This window comes from Neophocaena asiaeorientalis, unplaced genomic scaffold (assembly GCF_003031525.2).
Source record: "Neophocaena asiaeorientalis asiaeorientalis breed wild unplaced genomic scaffold, Neophocaena_asiaeorientalis_V1.1 scaffold177, whole genome shotgun sequence".
In the NCBI taxonomy this organism is placed as follows: Eukaryota; Metazoa; Chordata; class Mammalia; order Artiodactyla; family Phocoenidae; genus Neophocaena; species Neophocaena asiaeorientalis.
The window spans coordinates 4879655-4901478 of NW_020172779.1; the positions used below are offsets into that span (position 1 = coordinate 4879655).

The following is a 21824-nucleotide window of genomic DNA, read 5'->3' on the forward strand; positions in this document are numbered from 1 at the left end:
AAAAAAAAAAAAAAAAAAGAGCTCAAAGATACAAAGAAAGACTGATGGTTTCCAGAGGCAGGGGGTTGGGGAGGGCAAAATGGATGAAGGGGGGTTAAAAGGTACAAGCTTCCTGTTATAAAATAAATAAGTCATGGGGATGTAATGTACAGCATGGTGACCATAGTTAATAATATTGCATCGCAGATTTGAAAGTTGCTAAGAGAGTAGATCTTAAAAGTTTTCATTATGAAAAAAAAATTTTTGTGACTATGTGTGGTGATGGATCTTAACTAGAGTTACTATGGTGATTTCTCAATATATACAAATATCGAATCGTTGTTATACACCTGAAATGACTATAATGTGATATGTTGATTATATCTCATTTAAAAAAATTTGTCTTAACATTTAAAGAACATTTCTTTAAAAAAAAAAAGAGGGCTATGAGTTAGAAGAATTAAGGCTTACTCAGTCTTCCCACTTTGCAATCAATAAAACTGAAATGCTGCTCGTAGGCAAGGTCACAGAGCCAAAGTAGCTCTGGTTGGGATATCAGGACAGCTCAGGACTGGGTGAAGGAAAAGGGAAAAGCAAGTATGCATGAGCGGTACCATACCTGGCATGGATCAGACACCCCCTAAGTGCTAGTATTTAGTAAGTGCCTGCCTTTTGCCCAGCAACATAACTAGAGATATTTTTATATATTGCCTTATTTAACCTCATAAAGCCCTTCAGATTATTATCACTGTCAACAAGCTCAAATTGGGCAACTTGCCCAAGTTCAAGTACATATTAAGTGGGGGAGTCCTCTTTTCTCCATGATTTCCCAATGAAAATTACAAAACTAGCAAGATCTAAAAGGAATGGGAATTTCAACTATTTTCTAGAAGAAACATGATTCTATTAAAAGCAGAGAATCTGATAAATGTCTGATAAGTCTTGATACTTGATAATGTTTCCTATTTCAGAACATATCAGAAGCCACAGATTAACTTCTATTCTAGACTGACCCCCAAAAAAGAATCAGTTGGTAATGAGGAAGTGATCAGAGCCACGGGCATCATAACCGTGTCATTTCTAAGGGATCAGAGAGAATGCAGGTCATTGTCAGACAATGGCTCTAAATTTTGGAGTGTGAGAGTTTTACAAATTCATATAGTGTTGATTCAACACAGATTTAGTAAGCATTCCCTATAATAGAAGCTAATGCTTAGTGAAAGCTTACTCTGTGCCAAGTACCATGTAGTATCAGGGATACTGACGTAAAAAGCACGTTTTCATCGGAAGAAATGGAAGTCAACTCTTTGTTAAACACACTCTGGTGAGTTCCATCGTAGAGGTATGCAAGGGTTATGTGTGGAAGAGACTGAGAACTGGCTCCTTCAATCTCTACTCCACCCCACTTCCAGGGAGCCCTCCTGTCTTGCAGGCTTTTTGTAGGATGAGTTATAGATACAGTTTATAGACTCTGCCAGTTATGCTGCTGAGATTGTCTTTATGTACATGAGATTTGGATAGCAGAATGAAGACAGGATCTCTCTTCCAGCCCCTTTCAGCTGCTTCTCTGTGCAAATAAGATTGTGGAAGTGGAAGGTTTTCTGAAACATTATTTCAGTATCCATTCTCCAGCTTCCTATGCCCTAGGAGACATCTGCGGGGGTGACAGAGATGGTAACTTCTTGATTCCTGAATCATGGATACAGGGTATGTTCTTGAACACAGTATTCCAGCAACAGCTAGCTGCCACGTACTACGTACCACGGACTGAATCGAAATTCAAAAATATCTTGACAGGTTGAAGTCAAAAGATTTTAGAAGAAATAGAGAGAGAGCCAGATCAATCTGTCTGGGGTAAGATTCTTGAACTAGAATACAAAATTCAGCTATAAAACTTCACACTAGGAGAGACCAGAACTGAAAACAATCCTTATAAAAGAAAGCTGGGAATTTTTGTTACCTGCAAGTTCTATAGGAGCCTATGCTTGACCACAACTCTAAATGACCTCATTGTACCTTAGGCTCCTCTAATAGACAATTACCGCTCAGATCCAGGAGAGAAAAGTTCAGCTGAGCCTGGCACTGCATGGACTCCGTCTGGACTGTTTTCACTTCTGGATATCTCATTTAAGTGACCACTTGTTTTAGGTCACTACAGAACCAGACAGCACTGAGAGAGGCAGGACCAAGATGATGAGCAGTCCCTATTACCCAATCCATTTATTAATTCATTCATCTATTTGTTCATTTATTCAACAAACTTTTATTGAGCACTTTGTATGTATCTAGCACTGGAAATGCAAAGCGAACAAAACGAAACTTCTGCCTCATGGATCTCACATTCTAGTGGGCAAGAAATATAATAATGTCAGTTAATTAATAAATGATAAGGAAAACAGAGCAGAGCAGAGAACAGAGAGTAATGGGAGGAGTTATTTTCAATTGGGTGGCAACAAAGATCTCTCTGGAGAGATGACCTCTGAACAAAAATCTGGATGGAGTGAGGGAAGAACCAGGTGTCTCTTGGGAGAAATAGCAGGTGGGAAGGCTCTGAGGTAGGGACAGCTCAGTGTGTTCAGGAAGGCCCGTGTGGCTGAAGTGGAGCGCAAGATTGGGGAGCAATTTCAGAGGACATCAAAGACTGGATCAGGTGCTGGTTTATGTAGGACCACCCAGGTCACAGTGAGCCTCTATGTTTCATTTTGGGTGTGCTGAGAAGCTACTGGAGAGATCTGAGTCAGGCAGTGACATGATCCGATTTCTGTTTCAAAAGGCTCACTCTGACTAATATTTAGAGAATGGATATCTAATGGGCTCCCCTCATGGCCCATGGCTGAGGAACCTGTGACCATGCCTCCCGGGTGCCTTGCATGGATGATGGGAGAAGGTGGGTGTGGTTGTCTTTCTCAGATATTTGAAGGGCACTGCACTTCCTTGAGCAAAACTAGAAGGTACAGAGAAGCATGTTTCGTCTCATAATAAAATGAACTTTCTAGCCAGCCGTGCTGCCAGAGTTCTCTTATAAAAAATGAACTCATGGTTACGATTCAAGAAAAGGTTGGTCTTATAAAGTATCTAAATTCAAAGGAAGATTGGCTATACAACATTTATGGTCCTTTCCAACTCTAGGCATCTATTATTTTTCTCTCTTCTTACAACTCTCTTAGGGAGCTGAGTTCTCTCTCTATATATAATGACCAGCAAAGAGCTACTCAATTAAACTAAATAAACAGAACTTGGTTTTATTTTTCCTGAGTAAATCCAAAGGAAAGCTAAGGATCCTATACACACCTTGTTCTTACTATTTCATTTCCTGAAGGAAATATACATATAGATATAGATAGGTATAGATAGATATATAATACCTATGGCATGCACAATGTAATTTATGTTAATTAAAGGGAACACTGTCAGGAGTGGGCTAAGAAAAGGAGGAACACCTTTCACAAAATCATTTGATGGACTTAAGATATGAAGCAATCTACTTCTGGATGGATCTAGAAGACAGGCATAAGACAAGCTGACCTTATATCGCCTCTAGCAGCCTTATAGGTCTCTTACAATCCTTTGTAAACAGAGAGCCACTGAAAAGTTGAAATCCGATAACCCCAGCTTGCCACTAGAGTATTATGCAAGAGAATGCAGAAGTCCTGGACCTTCCGTCGTCCCACTAAGCTTCTGCTGCTCTTATGAGAGATGTTATACAACTTGCTAATTACGAAAATCCTGGGCTCTCGGGCTTGGTTAGAGTCCTGACTCAGATGCTCACTAGCTGTGTAGCTTTGACTAAGTTAGAAAACCTCCCTAGACCTCCATCTCCTCATATGTAAAATGGGAAGATCCCCTTACCTTCTCATAGGGTTACTGCAGAATTAAGCAAAATAATCCACGTAGTGTTCATTGTTAATAATAACAGCTACCATCTATTGAGCCCCTAGAATTGCCGGACATTGTACAGGAATGAACTCACTGGATTCTCTCAATCTTGCAAAGTACATATTGGTTTCTCTTTTTGACAGAGGCTCACAGAAGTTTGAGTAATTTGCTCAAGTTCACACAAGTTCATTCAAACTCGGGTCTGCCTAACCAGAGTCCAGCTTCTAAGTATTTCTTGCTATAGTCCACTATGCTATATTTTGTTTTATTATTTTTAAAAGAAATTCCTCTGATCTCACACTTGAAGGGCAGTTGAGAGTTTCTTTTCCTAGCACCTTTAACAATTCAGAAACAGAACAGAATTTGTCAAGGACAGTTTCTCACTTTGGCACCAACTCCAGGCTGGGGCCATTTACCAGTGTACTATCTTCGTGTCATCTGACCGAAGCAGCTGCTTTGCATGCCTTCTAGGTTTGGAGCTGGGTAAGTCTCAGTCAGAGACTTATAGCCTATGGTCCCATGTGACAAAACATTTTGCTAAAGATGCTATTTTCTCCTTTTCCCATACTTGCCTCCCTTGCTGCAGCTGTTTCCCCTTCTTCTTGAGAACTGATAAAAATTCTGAAACTCTTATTTTTACAATTAGTCTCATGTGACCTTACTATTGACAATGACCCGGTTGCTTCTCCCAGCTACAACACAGTTGATAAGATGCCAGTGCTAAGAGCAAAGATCACCACCTGACAGGGCCGGGAGCAATCTTTCTGTATTGGGTCCTGGCCTGGCACGCACCATATTCCACCCCTAGTAATGACACTAAGCACAAGGACAGGTCCCGTGTGCTGGGAGCCGACAACTGGCTAAATATTTAACCTAGAAGTTAGCATTCATTCACTTGCTCATCCATTTACACAGTAAATATTTTATTGAGAGCATATTATGTTCCAGGCATTGTATTTAGGCACAAACGACACCGGCAATTAACAGAAGAAGCCAGATCCTTGCTGGAGCTTACATTGTTTTGGATAGAAAAAGACATAAAATATATAAATATGTCAACGAGTGATAAGAGCTACGAATACAGAATAAAAAAGGATGGTAAGAGTGATGAGAGAATGCAGTTAGCTCTTGAACTACACACATAAGGCCATTAGAATTATCCTATTTTACAGACGAAGATTTGAATAGTTTGCCCAAAGTCACTCAGTGTTAGAGCAGAATTTGCCATATTCTGATACTAACAGTAACAAATACAGCAACAGTGATTAATAGTCACCATCTATTAAGGTAGTTACACAATGGCATGAAGTAGTTATAAAACCCCATTTTATGAATGAAGAAACCAAGACTCAGAAAGGTTAAATAATTTCCTCAAGACTACATGGTAATGGTGGAGAAAACCCAGACTGAATGGTTCAAATTCCTGATTTTTTTCACCACACCTTGCCTCCTGGGTTGAGTTTGTTTTGTCAGAAATTCTTCCTACTAAACTGAAAGTTCCTTGAGGACAGGGATTGCCTCTCCATCATCTCCTGAAAGTTCCACAACATCTGGCATAGAAAGTGTTGAACTTCCTCCATCTGGACCAGCCACATTTCCCAAACAGAACTCTAAATACCCAAGAAATATGGCTGCCAATTCTAACATTCAGACCTCCTCAACCTCCCTTGGCAGTGAGTTGCAGTGTGTAATTAGCACTGCAGGCAATATCACCCTTGAACCCCAGAGTGCCAAATGACATTCAGAGTTCACAATGCAATGGCAACCTGCTAGCATTAGTCTAACCTCCCCAAAATACCCATCTTCCCAAGTGGACTTATGACCTGGACACACTTGTTTGCCTCTTTATTAGACTTGTGTTTGTCTAGGAATGAAAGGAATAAGCAAGTGGGATGCACATGCCTTGCATTTTAATGAGGGCCAGGATCCTTTGGAGCAAAGAGGGCATTGTGATGCATTCGAAGAGCATGCGGACCCTGGCCGCATCACCCCAAGTCCGGCTAACAATGCTTTCCTCAACATCCCTTGGTGTTGGTCACAGCTGTGCTTTGCACTTGCATACACATCGTGGCTAACCCATGGTGAATGATCAGATTGGGTGAAGGATGAATGATTTCTCTCCTTACTGTTGTTCAAGTTGCTTCATGGGAGGACAACACAGCTAAATGTAAACGTTTTGGGAGCAAGTATAATTCTTTCTGGGTTAAGATTTAGTGAAGAGTGGAGAATTCTCAAAGTCAGGCAAACCTAGGTTCAAACTTCAGGGCTACTGCTCACTAGCTGGCTGTGTCTGGAAACAACTCATCAGACTTTCCTGCTCTGACTGAGCCTTCAGTTCTCAGCTCAGAGAGAGGCCTTCCTGACCCCATCCACACCCCTCACACACACACACACACACACACACACGTCATCATTCTCTTTCTCCCCAATCTTTACGCCTTGCAATACTTGCTCTAACTGTAATAGGGAAGAGCCTTCGTATTCTATTACAAGTTAATCACTAAAGGGATGTTGCCTATAAGCTTAAATTATAGATAATGGCCCATCTCTGGGAACCCTGCTTCCCAGGTAATGAGCATTAAGCTAAAATACCTTTGTTTAGCTCACAGAAAACATCCTGACCAGGTCCACCTGTGAATGACTACAAGGAGGAAGAAATGAACACATCCCCTCTGGAGGCTGATGGGAACCAGGAAGTGTTTGACTTTACTCCCTCCCCTTTTAGTATAAAAGGAGCCTGGAATCTAATTCAGGCAAGTCGGTTCTTTGGGGCACGAGCTCACCATCTTCCTGGTTGGCTGGCTTTCTGAATAAAGTCATTCTTCCTTGCCCCAGCAACTCGTCTCTCAATTCGGCCTGTTGTGTGGCGAGCGGTATGAGCTTAGACTCGGTAACAGCTTCTGGCACGTGTGCCTCTCCCACTAGACTGTAAACTCCATGAGATTAGAAACCCAGTCTACGCCTCTTCTCACTTATCCCCAGTCTGGCAAAGTGCCTGGCACACAGAGACATTCAATTAATGTTGGTTCAATGAATTAACAAAGGAAGAAGATTGTGAAGAGAGAGGAAGGGAAATGTAACCAGAGTGTGGAGGATCGAGACAGAGGAGAAAAGGGATGAGGCAACTGTCCTGCAGCTTTATTCTCTGTAAAATGGCGGCAGGGTTGCTGGAGGCTTCTCCCTCCACCTCCAAGGCTAGAGTTCTCAAGGATTTTCTAGGTCCTAGAGGATGGCTAAGCCAACCCTAGAAAAATAATGCTACTTACTTTGCTCCTGTTTCCGCGCACCCCAGGCACGCTAGGAAATTGCAAAACCCTGCTGATAATGGCCATGCATATGCTCACGCCGCTTCACTTTTGCAAAGCAAAGTCTCCAGGAGTCTTGGCCATGTTTTTAATTTCTACATATTGACTTAGCTCTTGAATGGTTTATACACAATATCGCAGATTTTTCCAGTCTTTTCAAGTCTTCCAATTCCGTCACTCTCAGGGAACAACGTTTATCTCCTAATCTCCTCAAAAGATCAAGGCTATTCTAATATATTTAACAGGGTCTACATACAGATTTTATTCACAGTGACTCCATACACAAAGTATGCTTTGGAGGGTGAGGAATACTGGTAAAAACTGATTTTTTTTTCTAGTTTTTGCCTAAGGATTAAATTATAGATTGAGGTGTTTCTGAGGACAATTGCCTGTCTTGTGCTATTTAAGAAGGTTATTCTCCAGCAGCCTGGCTATATTTTTAGTCAATTTGGAGCCACTGGGGGTGGATATTAGGGCTATAAATATCAGAGGTAATAGTAATAAGGGGTTTAAGGTCCAGTGAGCACTGGATGAACATCCTGTAACATCTCACAGCACGGCTTCCCAAGGCAAACACGGCCAACCAAGGACTAAAAGACACTCTCAGAACAAAGACATCTCTTACAAGCTCACCTCAGAGATATTACGGGTTTGGTCCCAGACCACTGCAATAAATCAAATACCACAATAAAGCAAGTCACGCAAATGTTTTAGTTTCCCAGTGCGTATAAAAATGATGTTTACACTATCCTGTAGTCTGTTAAGGGTGCAATAGCATTGTGTCTAAAAATCAGTGCACATAACTTAATTTAAAAATACATTATTGCTAAAAAATGCTAACTGTTGTCTGAGCCATCAGCAAGTCGCAATCTTTTTGCAATAGTCACATCAAAGATCACTGATCACAGATCACATAACAAATATAATAGTAATTAAAAAGTCTGGACTATTGCAAGAATCACCAAAATGTGACAGAGACACAAAGTGAGCCATTGCTGCTGGAGAAGTGGTGCCCGTTCACTTGTTCCATGCAGGGTTGCTACAAACATTTAGTCTGTAAAGAAAAACGGAAGACAGTATCTGCGAAGCACAGTGAAGCAAATAAAATGAGATATGCCTGTATAAAGAAGCCAGACAAGCATCTTTCCGTGCTGTGATCTGACAAGTAGGGGCCACTGTGCTCTCTGAGCTTCCTGCCTGAACTGTTCTGTCAATCAACCATGGCAGATGTTCCCAACTTTTCCAAACTCTTTATTTTACCCTTGCTTTGAAATAGTCATTTGAAATAAAAATAACAAATGCCTAGTGGACCACTAGGAAAATGCTCTTCCTTTTTTTTTTTTTTTTGCTCTTCCCGTGTTTTCAGACATTGTCTCACTTAACCCCAGTAACAATCACACATATAGGAATTATTATCATCTGCCATTCACAAGGGTGGAAACTGAGATATAGAGAAATTAAGCAGTAGAGCTGGGGCTTAAGCATTGTGGCTCCAGAGCCTGGGTGCCTAACCACGACCCCATTCCTTCTGCCTCATCTTTTGGATGGACAGTATTTAATCAGAAATCAGAAATCAGTTTCTCCATTATTAAACCCATTTAGGATAAATGTAATTGACCATCAGCCTTAGGGTCAGCTGTAGTCAGAAGTTTTGGAATTCAACAGACCTTAGTTTGAACTCTAAGAGCTGCGAGAACTTACCCAGTTTTTTAAACTCTGTGGGCCTTCATGTTTTCATTCTAAAAATGGGAATATAGGTAACTCCTTCAAAGAGTGGGTTTGAGCAAGTGTAGGCAAACTTTGCTTGCAAGGGGCCAAATAATAAGTATTTCAGGTCTTGTGAGCCATACAACAATCTCCTATCACAGCTACACACTTGCTGTTGGAGCATGAAAGCAGCCACAAACTATACAGAAACAAACGAGGTGGCTGTGTTTCAACAAAATTTTATTTACAAGATAGGCAGTGACCGGATCTGGCCTGCAGGCTATAGTCCTCCAACCTCTGATTTTGAGGATTACATGAGATAATGCATGTGCTTTGCATGATCCCTGGAACACAAGTCATCAAAAACGGTAACAAAGTTATGGTTTCAGCATGAGATGACAGTGCTTTCAAGTTGGGTCAAAAAAATCCCAACCAAAATCAAGGAAATTTAACATTTTCAGGAACCTCTGAAGTCTTACTTGTGTAAATGTATAATTTTCATAACTTTTGAAATATTGACAAATTATCAACACTCTACCCCCAATATAACCTTATAGGTAGGGTTGCCAGAGACAATACTTTTTTAGTATTTTCAATATTGGGGACATAATTATACTAAAAAAGTATTTCTTGTTTATTTGCCATTGAAGTTAAACTGGGGCATCCTGGAGGTTTTACTGTTGTTGTGTATTTTGGTTCCCTTGCCTGTTTTTTCCTAAATCTGACGACCCTACCTACAGATCTCTGTGATTCCACAATTTGGGAACCACTGGTTTTATCACATAACAAGAATAGCCCAACACAAGCAACATTTTGTTCTTTCAGGGAGGGAAAGAATTACATTCTTATGGAATTATCCCTAAGGTTCAAAACTAATAAGTCCCCTGGGTAGAAGCCACTGAAACGCTATGAGACAACCAGTGCTCTGTGTTCACGGGTGCCAAGAACAAGCTTAGGTCACCCAAGGAAAAAGTGCAATAATCTTGCATTTGTTCCTGCTGATTAAAGTCAAGCAGCTTCCTGGAAATTGCTTGGCGCCCCTCATGTCACTATGTTGAATTAATATCTGAGCAGAATTAATGATGGAAAAACTCAATTATATCCAACACATCCAAAGTTTCGCAGTTGGATTTGTCAGTAATCAAACTGTGTCCTGAGAAAGCCCATTTTGTCAGTAAACAAAGCTTCTGTGTGGAGAAGAAATAGTCTGTGCACATAAACACGGTGCCTAAATTCCTGATAAATATTTGATAACGAGGACGTGGATGGAGTAGGTGCCTTCAGCCAATCAGAGATCTTCCAACAAGTAGGATTATAAAATCATTCTCAGGGGATTTAGGGGGAAAAAAAACACACGAAAAATCTGGCTCAGCATGCCACAAACGTGTCTTTCAAATTTTAAAGAAGGAAGATGACATTTGACATGTCCATGAAGGTGAAAAGCATTGTGTTTTCGTTAAACTAGTGTGGTATTTAGTATCCAAAAGCCAATACTTGAGTTTCAGGTCTACCTCTTCCAAGCTTTGCAACTTTGAATAATTCACTTAGTCTCTCTGAGCCTGTTTCCTATCCCTAATGGGCATTCTTACAGAGATGTAAGAATGCCCATCTCTTAGGCTTTGATCAGGGTCAAAGGAGATCACGGTAATGAAAATATTTGCTAACTGAAACAGCAATATATCGTCAGCTGTCATTCCTAGGGACAACACCATAATCTCTGGTGACCAAAGAGCAAAATAATGTTGTATTGTTACCAGCTGAAGCCACGCTAAGGGAATTATGCTCTCATGAAATCTGTATTAATTCAAATCTGTATTAAGCCATAAGAAAGTATCACAAACTGGATGGCTTAAATAACAGAAATGTACTGTCTCTCAGTGCTGGAGGCTTAGATGTCCAAAATCAAGGTGTCAGAAGGGTTGGTTCCTTCTGAGGGCTGTGAGGGAGGGATCTGTTCCAGGCCCCTATTCTTTGGCTTTGTAGATGGCCATCTTCTCTCTGTGTCTCTTCCCATCATCTTCCTCCATGTCTCTGTGTTGAATTTCCCCTTTTTATAAGGACACCAGTCCTATTGGATTAGGGCCCACCCTGATGACCTCACTCTACTTTGATTACCTCTGTAAAGACCCTATGATGGTTAATTGTTATGTGTCGATGTGTTTGGGCTAAGGGATGCCCCTATAGCTGCCAAAACATTTCTGGGGGTGTCTGCGGGGTGTTTCTGGAAGCAACTAGCATTTGAATTGATTGAGTAAAGAAGATCACCCTCGGGACTTCCCTGGTGGTCCAGTGGTAAACAATCCACCTTCCAATGCAGAGGATATGTGTTCCATCCCTGGTCGGGGAACTGAGATCCCACATGCCGCGGGGCAACTAAGCCTGCCCGCCGCAACTACTGAGCTCACACACCTCAATGAGACAGCCCATGTGCCGCAAACTACAAGCCGCCACAACTAGAGAGAGAAAACCCGCACACCACTAGAGAGAAGCCTGTGCACCACAATGAAGAGACTGTGCGCCATAACGAAAGATCCCATATGCCTCAACAAAGATCCCATGTGCCGCAACTAAGTCCCGACGCATCCAAAAAAATAAGGAAAGTAAACAAAATAAATAAATTTTTTTTAAAAATCACCCTCAACGAGGCTGGTGAGCATCATCCATCCCACTGAGGGCTTGAATCGAACAAAAAGATGGAGGAAGAGTGAATTTTCTCTCTTTGCTTGAGTTGGGACATCCATCTCCTTCTGCCCTCAGTATCAGTGCTCCTGATTCTTAAACCTTTGGACTCAGACTGGGACTTACACCACTAACCCACAATTCTTTGGACTCAAAGTGAATTACACCACCAGTTTTCCTGGTTCTCCAGCTTACAGACAACACATCAATGGTCTTCTCAGCCTCCATACTCGTGTGAGCCAATTCCTATTATAAATCTCTCTCTCTCTATCTCTCTCTCTCTCTCTCTCTCTCTCTCTCTCTCTATATATATATATATATATATATATATATACATATATCTATATATAGATATATGTACATAGTTGACCCTTGGACAACTCAAGGTTGGGTGCTGACCCTCAGAGCAGTCGAAAACCCGTGTATAACTTGATAGTCGGCCTTCTGTACCCACAGTTCCGCACCTATGGATTCAACCAACCTCAGACTGAGTAGAAATGTAGTACATATTTATTGAAAAATCTATGTATAAGTGGACCCACACAGTTCAAACCTGTGCTGTTCAAGGGTCAAGTGTATATCCTATTGATCCTGTTTCTCTGGAGAACTCTGACTAATATGGAACTTATCTCCAAATAAGATCGCATTTAAAGGTATTGGGGGTTAGGACTTCAAGGAGTGGCAGATAGATACAAATCAACCCATGACAAGATCTTTCATTTATTTTGTTAAAAAGTCACCAAACTGATTCACAGTGTTTCCCAACCAAGGCCTGCTTCTCAGATGAAACATTTCACTCTACAGTGGAGACCTACCTGCTCCTTGAGTGTTTAAGAAGATGAATTATTTACTTTAGAATAAAGATCTAAGGCCATGGCCACATATCTCCTCCAGACACCAGAACATTAGGCAGTGTCTCTCTTTTCAGAGAATTCTCTTTATCCTGCAACATACATGTCATCACTTTTCCTTATATTTAGCTTGGAAACAAAAATTTTTCACCCTGATACAGTCACTGAAGTTTTTAGATTTCAAACTCAATTCATGCCTGGAGGGGTGAGATGAGGAGGGTGGGAGGGAGGGAGATGCAAGAGGGAAGAGATATGGGAACATATGTATATATATAACTGATTCACTTTGTTATAAAGCAGAAACGAATACAGCATTGTAAAGCAATTATACTCCAATAAAGATGTAAAAAAAAAGAAATGTATTCACTTGTTATCTCTCACTTCTACATCAAGCCCACAGATTGTTGATACCTTTTCAAATCAGATACCTTCATGAAATTAGAGAATTAATAAGTGGAGACACACACATACGCATGCACATAATATTCATATATAATAGATTTATATAACAGAATAATAGTGAAGTTTTTAAAGTAAAATTAGACCTTTTTTAAACTCATGCTTTCTTAGCAACTCAATATCAGATTTTGGTCAACTATCTTGCAATTTTAGAAAATGTAAATGTCCCATACAGATGGATATATGGGTACATGGATGTATGTCTCAGAGGGTCATCAAAGCATTATTTGTAACATCAAAAGATAGAAACAACCTGATGTCCACCAGAAGTTAGTTAAACAAAGCATGAGACAGCTACAGAATGGAACACAATTCACCACCCCCCAAAGACCACGTTTTTGAAAAATATATAATGACATGGGGTAACACACTTGGTATGTTTTAGTGAAAAGCAGGTTACAGAAGGATATGCATGATTCCAATTTTAAGACTACATGTGCATAAAAGAATATAGAAGGGATATTCACATGCTTATCTATAGGTGCTACGATTGTAGACAATTCTTTGTTTCTTCCTGGTGCTTTCCTTAATTTAAACTTTTTCTACAAAATGCATGAATCACTTTAAAAATGAAAATGTGACTTTTTCTAATAAATGGGAATTTCCTTCTGAAACGTTACTGCCTTACACATTGTACCATTCATACCACTGGCTGACTATTTTTCACAGATCTTAGTACTGGGCTTCTAGGGGATAATAGAGGGAGATCAAATATTTATAAAAATAATTATGTACTTAGCACTTTAATGCGACCCACGGTGTTATAAAAAGGCCTTGATGAAAAAGTATATTCTCAATGAAGTATGCAGAATGCACAGAGGAGGAGTATTCCTGACATAGGAAACGGCCTAAGTAAACAAACATGCAGCAAAATGCCAGGTTTCCTCTGCGAGTAACAAAAACTTCAGTATGAGTTGTTTGTAAGGTTTCTAACAGAATGCCAGGGCATGAGGCAGGAACATTAAGTCAAGGGATGGATGATCATAAAATTTATTGTTCAAACTAGGACCTTTTGAGAGTGAACATTGAGTGCTCATAATAGCTACTAGGAGACACCAGGCATGCACTAGGATTATACAGGGAAACCAGGACCTAAGACTTCCCTACAAAGGGCTGGGTCACAGTGAGCCTTAAATGCCAGCCTAAGTAAGATATTTGAACTTCATACACACAGTCTTGGAATCCTGGGGTTGAAAGGAAATGTCAATGCCCTCCAGCTTGGCCACCCCATCCCTGCCTGTCCAAATTTTCCAAGCATATTTATCAAGCCTTTGTTTAAATATCTCTGTGACAAAGAATGCATTGCCTTGGAACAGCTCTGTTAGAAAATTCTTCATTGTATTGAGCTGAAATTTATCTCCCTGTATCTCCCACCCATTTGGCCCAGCACTGCCATCTCAGAGAGAAAAGCACGATACTAATCTCTCTTCCCATGGAGATTGAAGGATGTAAAGACAGATACTATAGCTCTCTAGACCTTCTCCTTTGCAGGTTAAATGTCCTACAGACATCCTTCCTACAGCATCCCTGAGGTTTGTCACTATTTGCTTTTTTTTTTTTTTTTGGTGCAGTACGCGGGCCTCTCACTGCTGTGGTCTCTTCCGTTGCGGAGCACAGGCTCCTGACGCGCAGGCCCAGCGGCCACGGCTCACGGGCCCAGCCGCTCCGCGGCATGTGGGATCCTCCCGGACCGGGGCACAAACCCGTGTCTCCTGCATCGGCAGGCAGACCCGCAACCACTGCGCCACCAGGGAAGCCCTGTCACTATTTGCTTTGTATCTCCTAATTAGCTTTTAAAATGTTCCTCTCTTGTCATCTCCCTGCTACCATCTTTGTTGGAGCCACCATCCCTTCTTGTTTCTACTATAATAACTCCTCCTATGTCGTTTCTCTCCCTCTCTCTCTTTCTCTCTCCCTCATTGACCATCCCTCCAATGTTCTGTCCATATTGACCTTTCCAAAACACAAAACTGATTGTGACACTGCTTTGCTTACGACCTTCAATGGCTCCCTGTTCTTCTCAGGATCAATTACAGCTTCAGAGCATGAAGTTCTATCCCCGACCACCACTCGAGTCTCATCTCCCTCATCCCCTCTCCTCTGTGTGTGTATCCCTTCTCTCAGTTCCTTGCACAGGACTTCTGCCCTATGGAAGTTACTGTCACCTGCACTTGGAACCCTCTTCCCTATACCACCTGCGCCTTGATAAGCCCTACTCAGCTTTTGGGTTTCAATTTAAACATCACTGCCTCCGGAAAGTCTACCCCAATTCCATTAAGTCTGGATTTAAAACCCCTTCTTAAGGGGTTCCTCAGGGACCTAAGCTTCCACTATTATACAAGTAAAACATTTAATTAAAATCACCTGCTAATTCATCTAACACCTTTGCTATATTGTGAACTCTGAGAGCAGGTCTGCTCTTTTCAGCACTGTTGTCATAAGTGTCTAGCACAGTGATTGGCAAATAGTATGCATGTGTGTGTGCGCACGTGTGTGTGTGTGTATATATATATATATAAGATATATGTATGTGCTCAAAAAATGTGTTAATGTGTAGCACCCAGAACCAGGTACAATTGTTCTAAATGTGGTCTGCATAATACAGATTAGAAGGTCTATTGTTTTCCATGTGCTATACACCTTTTAATAAAACCTAACATTATTTTAGAAGAAATATCTCATGGTTGATTTATTGTCAGTTTAAATCCCTAAACCTTAACTATATGAAGCCACCACTTCTGTCTTTAACTTTCCCTCTCTGTCTTCTCTCTCTCTCTCTCTCTCTCTCTCTCTCTCTCTCTCTGTCACACACACCCAATAATTTGCAATTGATTTTTGGCTGCCATACATGATATATTTTATATCTATTTTTGCACACTGCTTCTAAAAATAAAAAGTCAAAGTATGCTACAACTAATTGATAACTTCTGGACTCCTAATCCTTATGCCTTTTCTCTGAGCAAATGTGATCAGTGTGCTATGCTTTCATGGATGTTAAGAATATTGAATAAAACAGGAATGAAGATGGACCCCAGTAGCATACCATCCTAAAGACGTCCATCTGTCAATCAGCTATTCTTTAGTAAACGCATCCAGTCATTAATCCGGCCCACGTGCGTGCTTCTAATCCAGAAGAATATCACAGGATCTGGGCCCTTCCTAAAACCAAGGTTTTTGAATTGATTAATGTTAAGTGAGTATAACCATGTTCCAGGTATTTTCACAAACTTTATTTTAGTCACCACTTCCAACACTTATTATCCTTTTTAATAGATGATAAAACTATCATTCAGAGAGAAAGTCACACAACTAGCAAGTGCCAAAACAGGGACATGAGCCCAAGTCCTATGACTCCAAACTCAATACCACACATTACACTGAGATCCTCTAAAAGAGAAAATATGCATTATTGGACTTATGTGGGCTCCTATTAATCACCACCTACTCTCCCAAATATCTGTTGAATGAATGAATTCTTTTTTTTTTTTTAAGATGTTGGGGGTAGGAGTTTATTAATTTATTTATTTTTGCTGTGTTGGGTCTTCGTTTCTGTACGAGGGCTTTCTCTTGTTGTGGCGAGCGGGGGCCACTCTTCATCGCGGTGCGGAGGCCTCTCACTGTCACGGCCTCTCCTGTCGTGGAGCACAGGCTCCAGACGCGCAGGCTCAGTAGTTGTGGCACATGGGCTTAGTTGCTCCGTGGCATGTGGGATCTTCCCAGACCAGGGCTCGAACCCATGTCCCCTGCATTAGCAGGCAGATTCTCAACCACTAGGCCACCAGGGAAGCCCTGAATGAATTCTTTGATTCAAGGTTCTTAACCCGAGGTTCATGACAACACAAGGGGTTCCAAGAGTAGGCTTGTACAAACCTCCTGAAAGCTTATGGAAAGTGCCATGTTTGTATATTGTGCATTTTTTCTGAGAAGAGTAACGTACATTTGAGTATCACAAGGACTGTGGCTCCAGAGAAGAATAATCTGAAGTTTAAATAACTCTCTTCATCATCATTCACCTCTGTCTAGAGTTTCAAGTGCACAGATTTCTTTAGAAAATCAAACTGAATGTTTTCATCTCCATCACTCTCTAGCAGCTCTTAGAGATCTCACCTGTTGGTCCCTTCTGAGCCTTCCTTCTGGTATCAGAAGATGCCAGCTTGTATCTTTGATATCAGCTTGTCAAAAGGCTCTCTTACAAGTCCACCTAGCTTGGTCTTCAACCTCTTCCTGGGCCAGGTACTATACTGAAAACGGTTCCTTCGCTTTCACAAAGCCAAAGCAGAATTGAAAACAGCTTTTTGTGCAGCTTTTCCCAGCCTTGGGCAAGGTTGGGATAGATGTGGACAGCAGTAGGAGAAAGTCACTGAGATGTGGATGGGAGAGGGAGCTGGTAGATCTGGAGAGTTGGGGGATTATCTTAAGTACCCAGAAAGTCTACACCCTTCTTCTGTTAAATAATTGGAAGACTACACCTTTTCCTGATAATCAGGGTTGACTTTCATTCTTCATTCTTTACCATGTTGTACTATACATTGTATCTCTTTCATCTTATTCAATGCCTGGAGATCATAGTCATTGACAAGAATTGTACAAGAATTCCCACAAATTTACTGAGCTTCCTCATTGGGTCCAGGCTGTAGGCTCGAAGTATGCTCAGACAAATAGAGCTGACGCCAGCCCTCAAGGAGTCTACAGACCAGTGGAGGACAGACAAGTAAATAGATACTTGCAATAAAGAATGGTAAATGCTCTGATAGAAGGAACAGAGGAAGCTCTGGGAAAAAAGGGGAGAGCCACCCACCCATTCTGGAGGATGAGGGGCGGTCTCCAAGAGAAAGTGGCTCTCAGCTGAGTCCTTAGGGAAAAAGAGAAGTTAGATCTAAGGGAAGGACAAAGAGGAAAGTCATGGTTAGCAAATAGTTTGATATGCATAAATTTGCATACAACATGCATAAAGTGTGTATTAAAATGTGCATAATATATGTAGAGGGAGTGACTGATGAGAGATAAAAGGGAAGAGAAAGGCAAGTCCCAGAGAACCTGTGTACATCAACATTATTCTCAAAAGGAAAAAAATAGAAATCCACGGCAGACTTTTCAAAAAAGATCTGCATGATCATATTGCATTTTAGGAAGACCATTTGATACAGTATGGTGACAAGACAGGGGGCATGGGGATGGGTAGTAGTGGCCTCAAATGAGACTAGCAGAAAGTTGTGACCAGAATCAAATTTGGGGTGGTACTGACTTACACTAAAACAGTGGAAGGTATGTGTATGAAATGCATTAAGCAGGGAGAGCAGATAGGACTAGGTGTCATGAATGAAAGAGAGGAATGATGATTCTGTCTAGGATGATTCTGTCATGTCTGGCTTGGACAACTAGGGATGCCATTTGAGCACTGGAGAACAGAAAAGGAGGAGCAGGCCTGGGAGAGAATGACAGAAGACAAATTCAATTCCAACATGTTGATTTTAAGGTGCTCCATGGAGATGCACCTTAAAGTGGAGATGCTCCTTAAAGTGGAGATCCTCTATAGAAAAGGTTGGTATTTAGGAGAAATATCTGGATAGGCTATAGATTTGTATGTAGTGGGTGAACCCATGGGGGTGGAAGAGGTTTCCTAGGGAGACTACTGGATGGAAAGGGAAGAGAGTCAAGGAACACAGGGGCACACCAATGCCGATGAAGGGAAGACCTTTAGAGGCATTAAATGAAACTCAGAAGGTCAGAGGGAAACCAGGGAAGTGTGGTATCAAAGAATCCAGGACAGAGTTTAAAAAAAAGAAAGAAAGAAAGAAAGAGAGGGATGGCGGGGGGGGGGGATGGCCAACAGTTCAAAATGACACAGAGAAGACTTGGGGGAGGTTGAACACAACACACTCTCTGGTTTAGCTCCCAAGAGGTCTCTGGTGGCCCTGGCCAAGGTTTGTCTTCAGAAGGGAGGGCAGAAGCCATTGACTGTGGATGAGCAAGTTACTGGGTAGTGGGGGCATTGAGATGGTGAATGTCACCCACTCGTTCAAGAAGTTTGGTGGGGCAGACTTCCCTGGTGGCTCAGTGGTTAAGAATCCGCCTGCCAAAGAAGGGGACACCGGTTCAAGCCCGGGTCCGGGAAGATCCCACATGCCGCAGAGCAACTATTGAGCCTGTGGTCTAGAGCCTGCGAACCACAGCTACTGAAGCCCGCATCGCGGGCACCGCGACAAAGAGTAGCCCCGGCTCGCTGCAACTAGAGAAATCCTGAGTGCAGCAACCAAAACCCAACGCAGCCAAAAATTAAATAAATTTATTTATTTAAATAAAAAACGTTTGGTGGGAAGGTAAAGGAGGAAAAAAAATTTCAGCTAGAGAGGAAGTGCAGAAACTCAACAAACATCGATTGACTGAAGTGAGGAAGACGTCCTATTCCCGGCAGACCCGGCTGGGTGAAAAATTCATAAACAAACGACAGAACCGGCTTCCCTCTCTGCGTCCTGCTGAGCGCTAGAAAGGCTTTTGTTTTCATTGTCTTTACCAGTGAGAAGCGGCTCGGTTCGGGGCTGAACCTGTTAAAATGAAACCAGAGTGTGTAGCAGGACAGCCATCGAAAGCCTTGGACCCACCGCTCGCACCTGAACGCCGGCTGTACACGCTGCCCCTTCCGACCCTCCCCACCTGCCGTATTTGCCCTGCGAGATTTCCGAGTCCGGATCAGAAGCACCCCTGCTCGGCTGAGACTCCGGGTTCCCTCAACTCTTCTCCAAAACCGAGCCAGATTCATCTGAAAGTCAGCTTGTTCAAATAGTGAAGTACAAAGGGCCGAGGGGACTGGCTGTGCCGCCGCCGGCTGCGTGCACGCCGGGCAACACCTTCCCTTTGTGGAGCCCCCGAGGGGACCCGGCCATGTGGAACGGGCTCCCTCCGTCTGCGATATGTCTGTTGCCTTTGGAGTCAAGTGTAGGATCCCACAGCACATTACAGAAGCAGATGACTTTAAAAATCCCTATCCTCCCCGCAAAGCCCTGGTCCAACAGGTAATCCACCAAACGCCGAGCCCTCTCGCGGCCCCGGAGGACAGAGCTCCCCGAACCCCGAGACCCGCTGCGCCCAGGGGAGCTCCCACTGGCACAGGTTCCAGCCGCGGTGACTGGAGACTCGTCCACGGCCCCTCTCTGCAGGGAACTACCGGCTGGGTTTCCAGAAACGAGACACATATTTACAAACCCAAACATTCCCTGGCAACCAAAGCTCGAAATGAGTTCCGCTCTGCGTCTCGCGCGCCTGGAAATCGCTGCAGCTGAGTGCACGGGAACGCAGCCCAACGGGGACCGCTTTCCGGCACATCCGGAGGCCCTTTGCAAGGTTTCTCGGCTGACAGAACAGCAGCTGGGACCCGGGAGCCCAAGCAATGGAGGACGGGGAGAAGGAGGCGCCTACCGTACCCGCTCGGCGCGGCGGCTCATTGCTGCGGCCGTCTGGGCGCCTGCTCCGGCCCGGGCGCTGCGGACGCGGCCTCTGCTGTGAGCTCTGCCCCGGGACGGCTGCCTCGGGCTGCTCTTGTTTGCACTGGGCCGTTTGCTTTTGGGATTTCTCCAATGCAGATGTAGTCAGGGGGCCGCTGTCCCGGGGGACAATGATTCCATTGGAAGCTGGCCTTTGACAAGACTCACACATGACCTTTGACTAAAATGGCTTTGGGGAAGGAAAGTGACCGGAGGCTGAAGACCGGGCATCCAGGGCAGCCGTCCGCATTCCCACCCCCAACAGTGCCAAGTTAATTTTTCATCCCGTAATCTTTCAAGGAGAGTCTCTGTGAGGTTTGATTTGCCATTTCTCCCTCATTCTGCCGGATTCTTTATCCGGGGTTTCCGAAAGGATTTTGCTGCCGAAGTTTCCTGCCGTGTTGTTGATGAGTTCCCTGAATTAGCATTCCCAGGTTAAACGCGAGCAGTATATTGTATAAATTCCTCTAACATTCTGGAAAATAATACCCCTATTTTTCCCCCTAAAGCATGTTACAATTGACAAAGGGCTTGTGATCTCATGCTGTCACTTGGCCTCCCAAACAATGCCAGGAAGACTCTCCTATTACTACCATTTTACACATAAAGAAAAAAAGCTCCAGAAAAATAAGATCTTTGCCCAATCACCCAACCAGAAAGTGAAATCTGAGTCTTCTCAATCACATGCTGTCAGCACCCACAAACCACCCACCTCCCTGCTGGGTGACCCACCCCAGTAACTTAATTATAACACGTAAGCCCATGTCATAATGCATAATATACAGCAAGAGTAACTATAGAACATTTTAATGTTTGGATTATGAAAGTGTTTTAAAATAATAGCTGTTTTGGTTAAGGATATCCACAGATATCTTGAGTTCATTGACCATGTTTCTTTACGGTCTAATTTTTTCTCTTTACCAGCTGCTAAAAGAATGCTATAGGAACCAGACTGGCAACTCTGAGGGGCTGGTACAAGCCTAGGGATTCCTGAAGCTGCTACGAGAGTCTGTCACTAGTCATGACCAGAGCCTTTTTCCCTCCTTTTTCTGGGTCCTTCCAGATGGCAAAATGCTAAATAGAAGGGGAAGAGGCTGTGGGATTGTAAAGAAAGCCCCCATGAACAAGGAGTCAAAATGCTAAATAGAAGGGGAAGAGGCTGTGGGATTGTAAAGAAAGCCCCCATGAACAAGGAGTCAGCGTCCCAGAATTTTAGTGTGAAGAGGAGAGCTGTGATGGGGGTCTGCGGAGATGCTCTAGAGATGTCTGGTCTGGCAAATGGCATCACCCACATTTTTTCGTGATACTCACACTCAGCCTGGCAGGACTGGAAGGAGTCAGCCGGGAGGAGAAGAGGAAGAAGCACATCACTGACTCATACAACATCATGTCCAAAAGCTGTCCTGATGCCTTTGGCAAACTGAAAATAGTTCCTGCAGACAAGAGCAGAGGGTGTGGGAGGCTGTGTCTAGAGAGGAGGGTGTGGG

At 42.8% G+C, this 21824-nt stretch overlaps 1 protein-coding gene across 1 annotated transcript in view; it reads right to left on the reverse strand.

The window, feature by feature from the left end:
- Positions 1-20536, reverse strand: part of ENPP2 (ectonucleotide pyrophosphatase/phosphodiesterase 2) — a 107375-nt gene extending 86839 nt beyond the window's left edge. The window contains 2 exon segments of the mRNA XM_024741317.1: positions 20278-20365; positions 20367-20536. Coding sequence (XP_024597085.1) covers positions 20278-20365; positions 20367-20509 — 231 coding nt within the window. The 5' untranslated portion in view covers positions 20510-20536.
- Positions 20537-21824: the final 1288 nt, after the last annotated feature.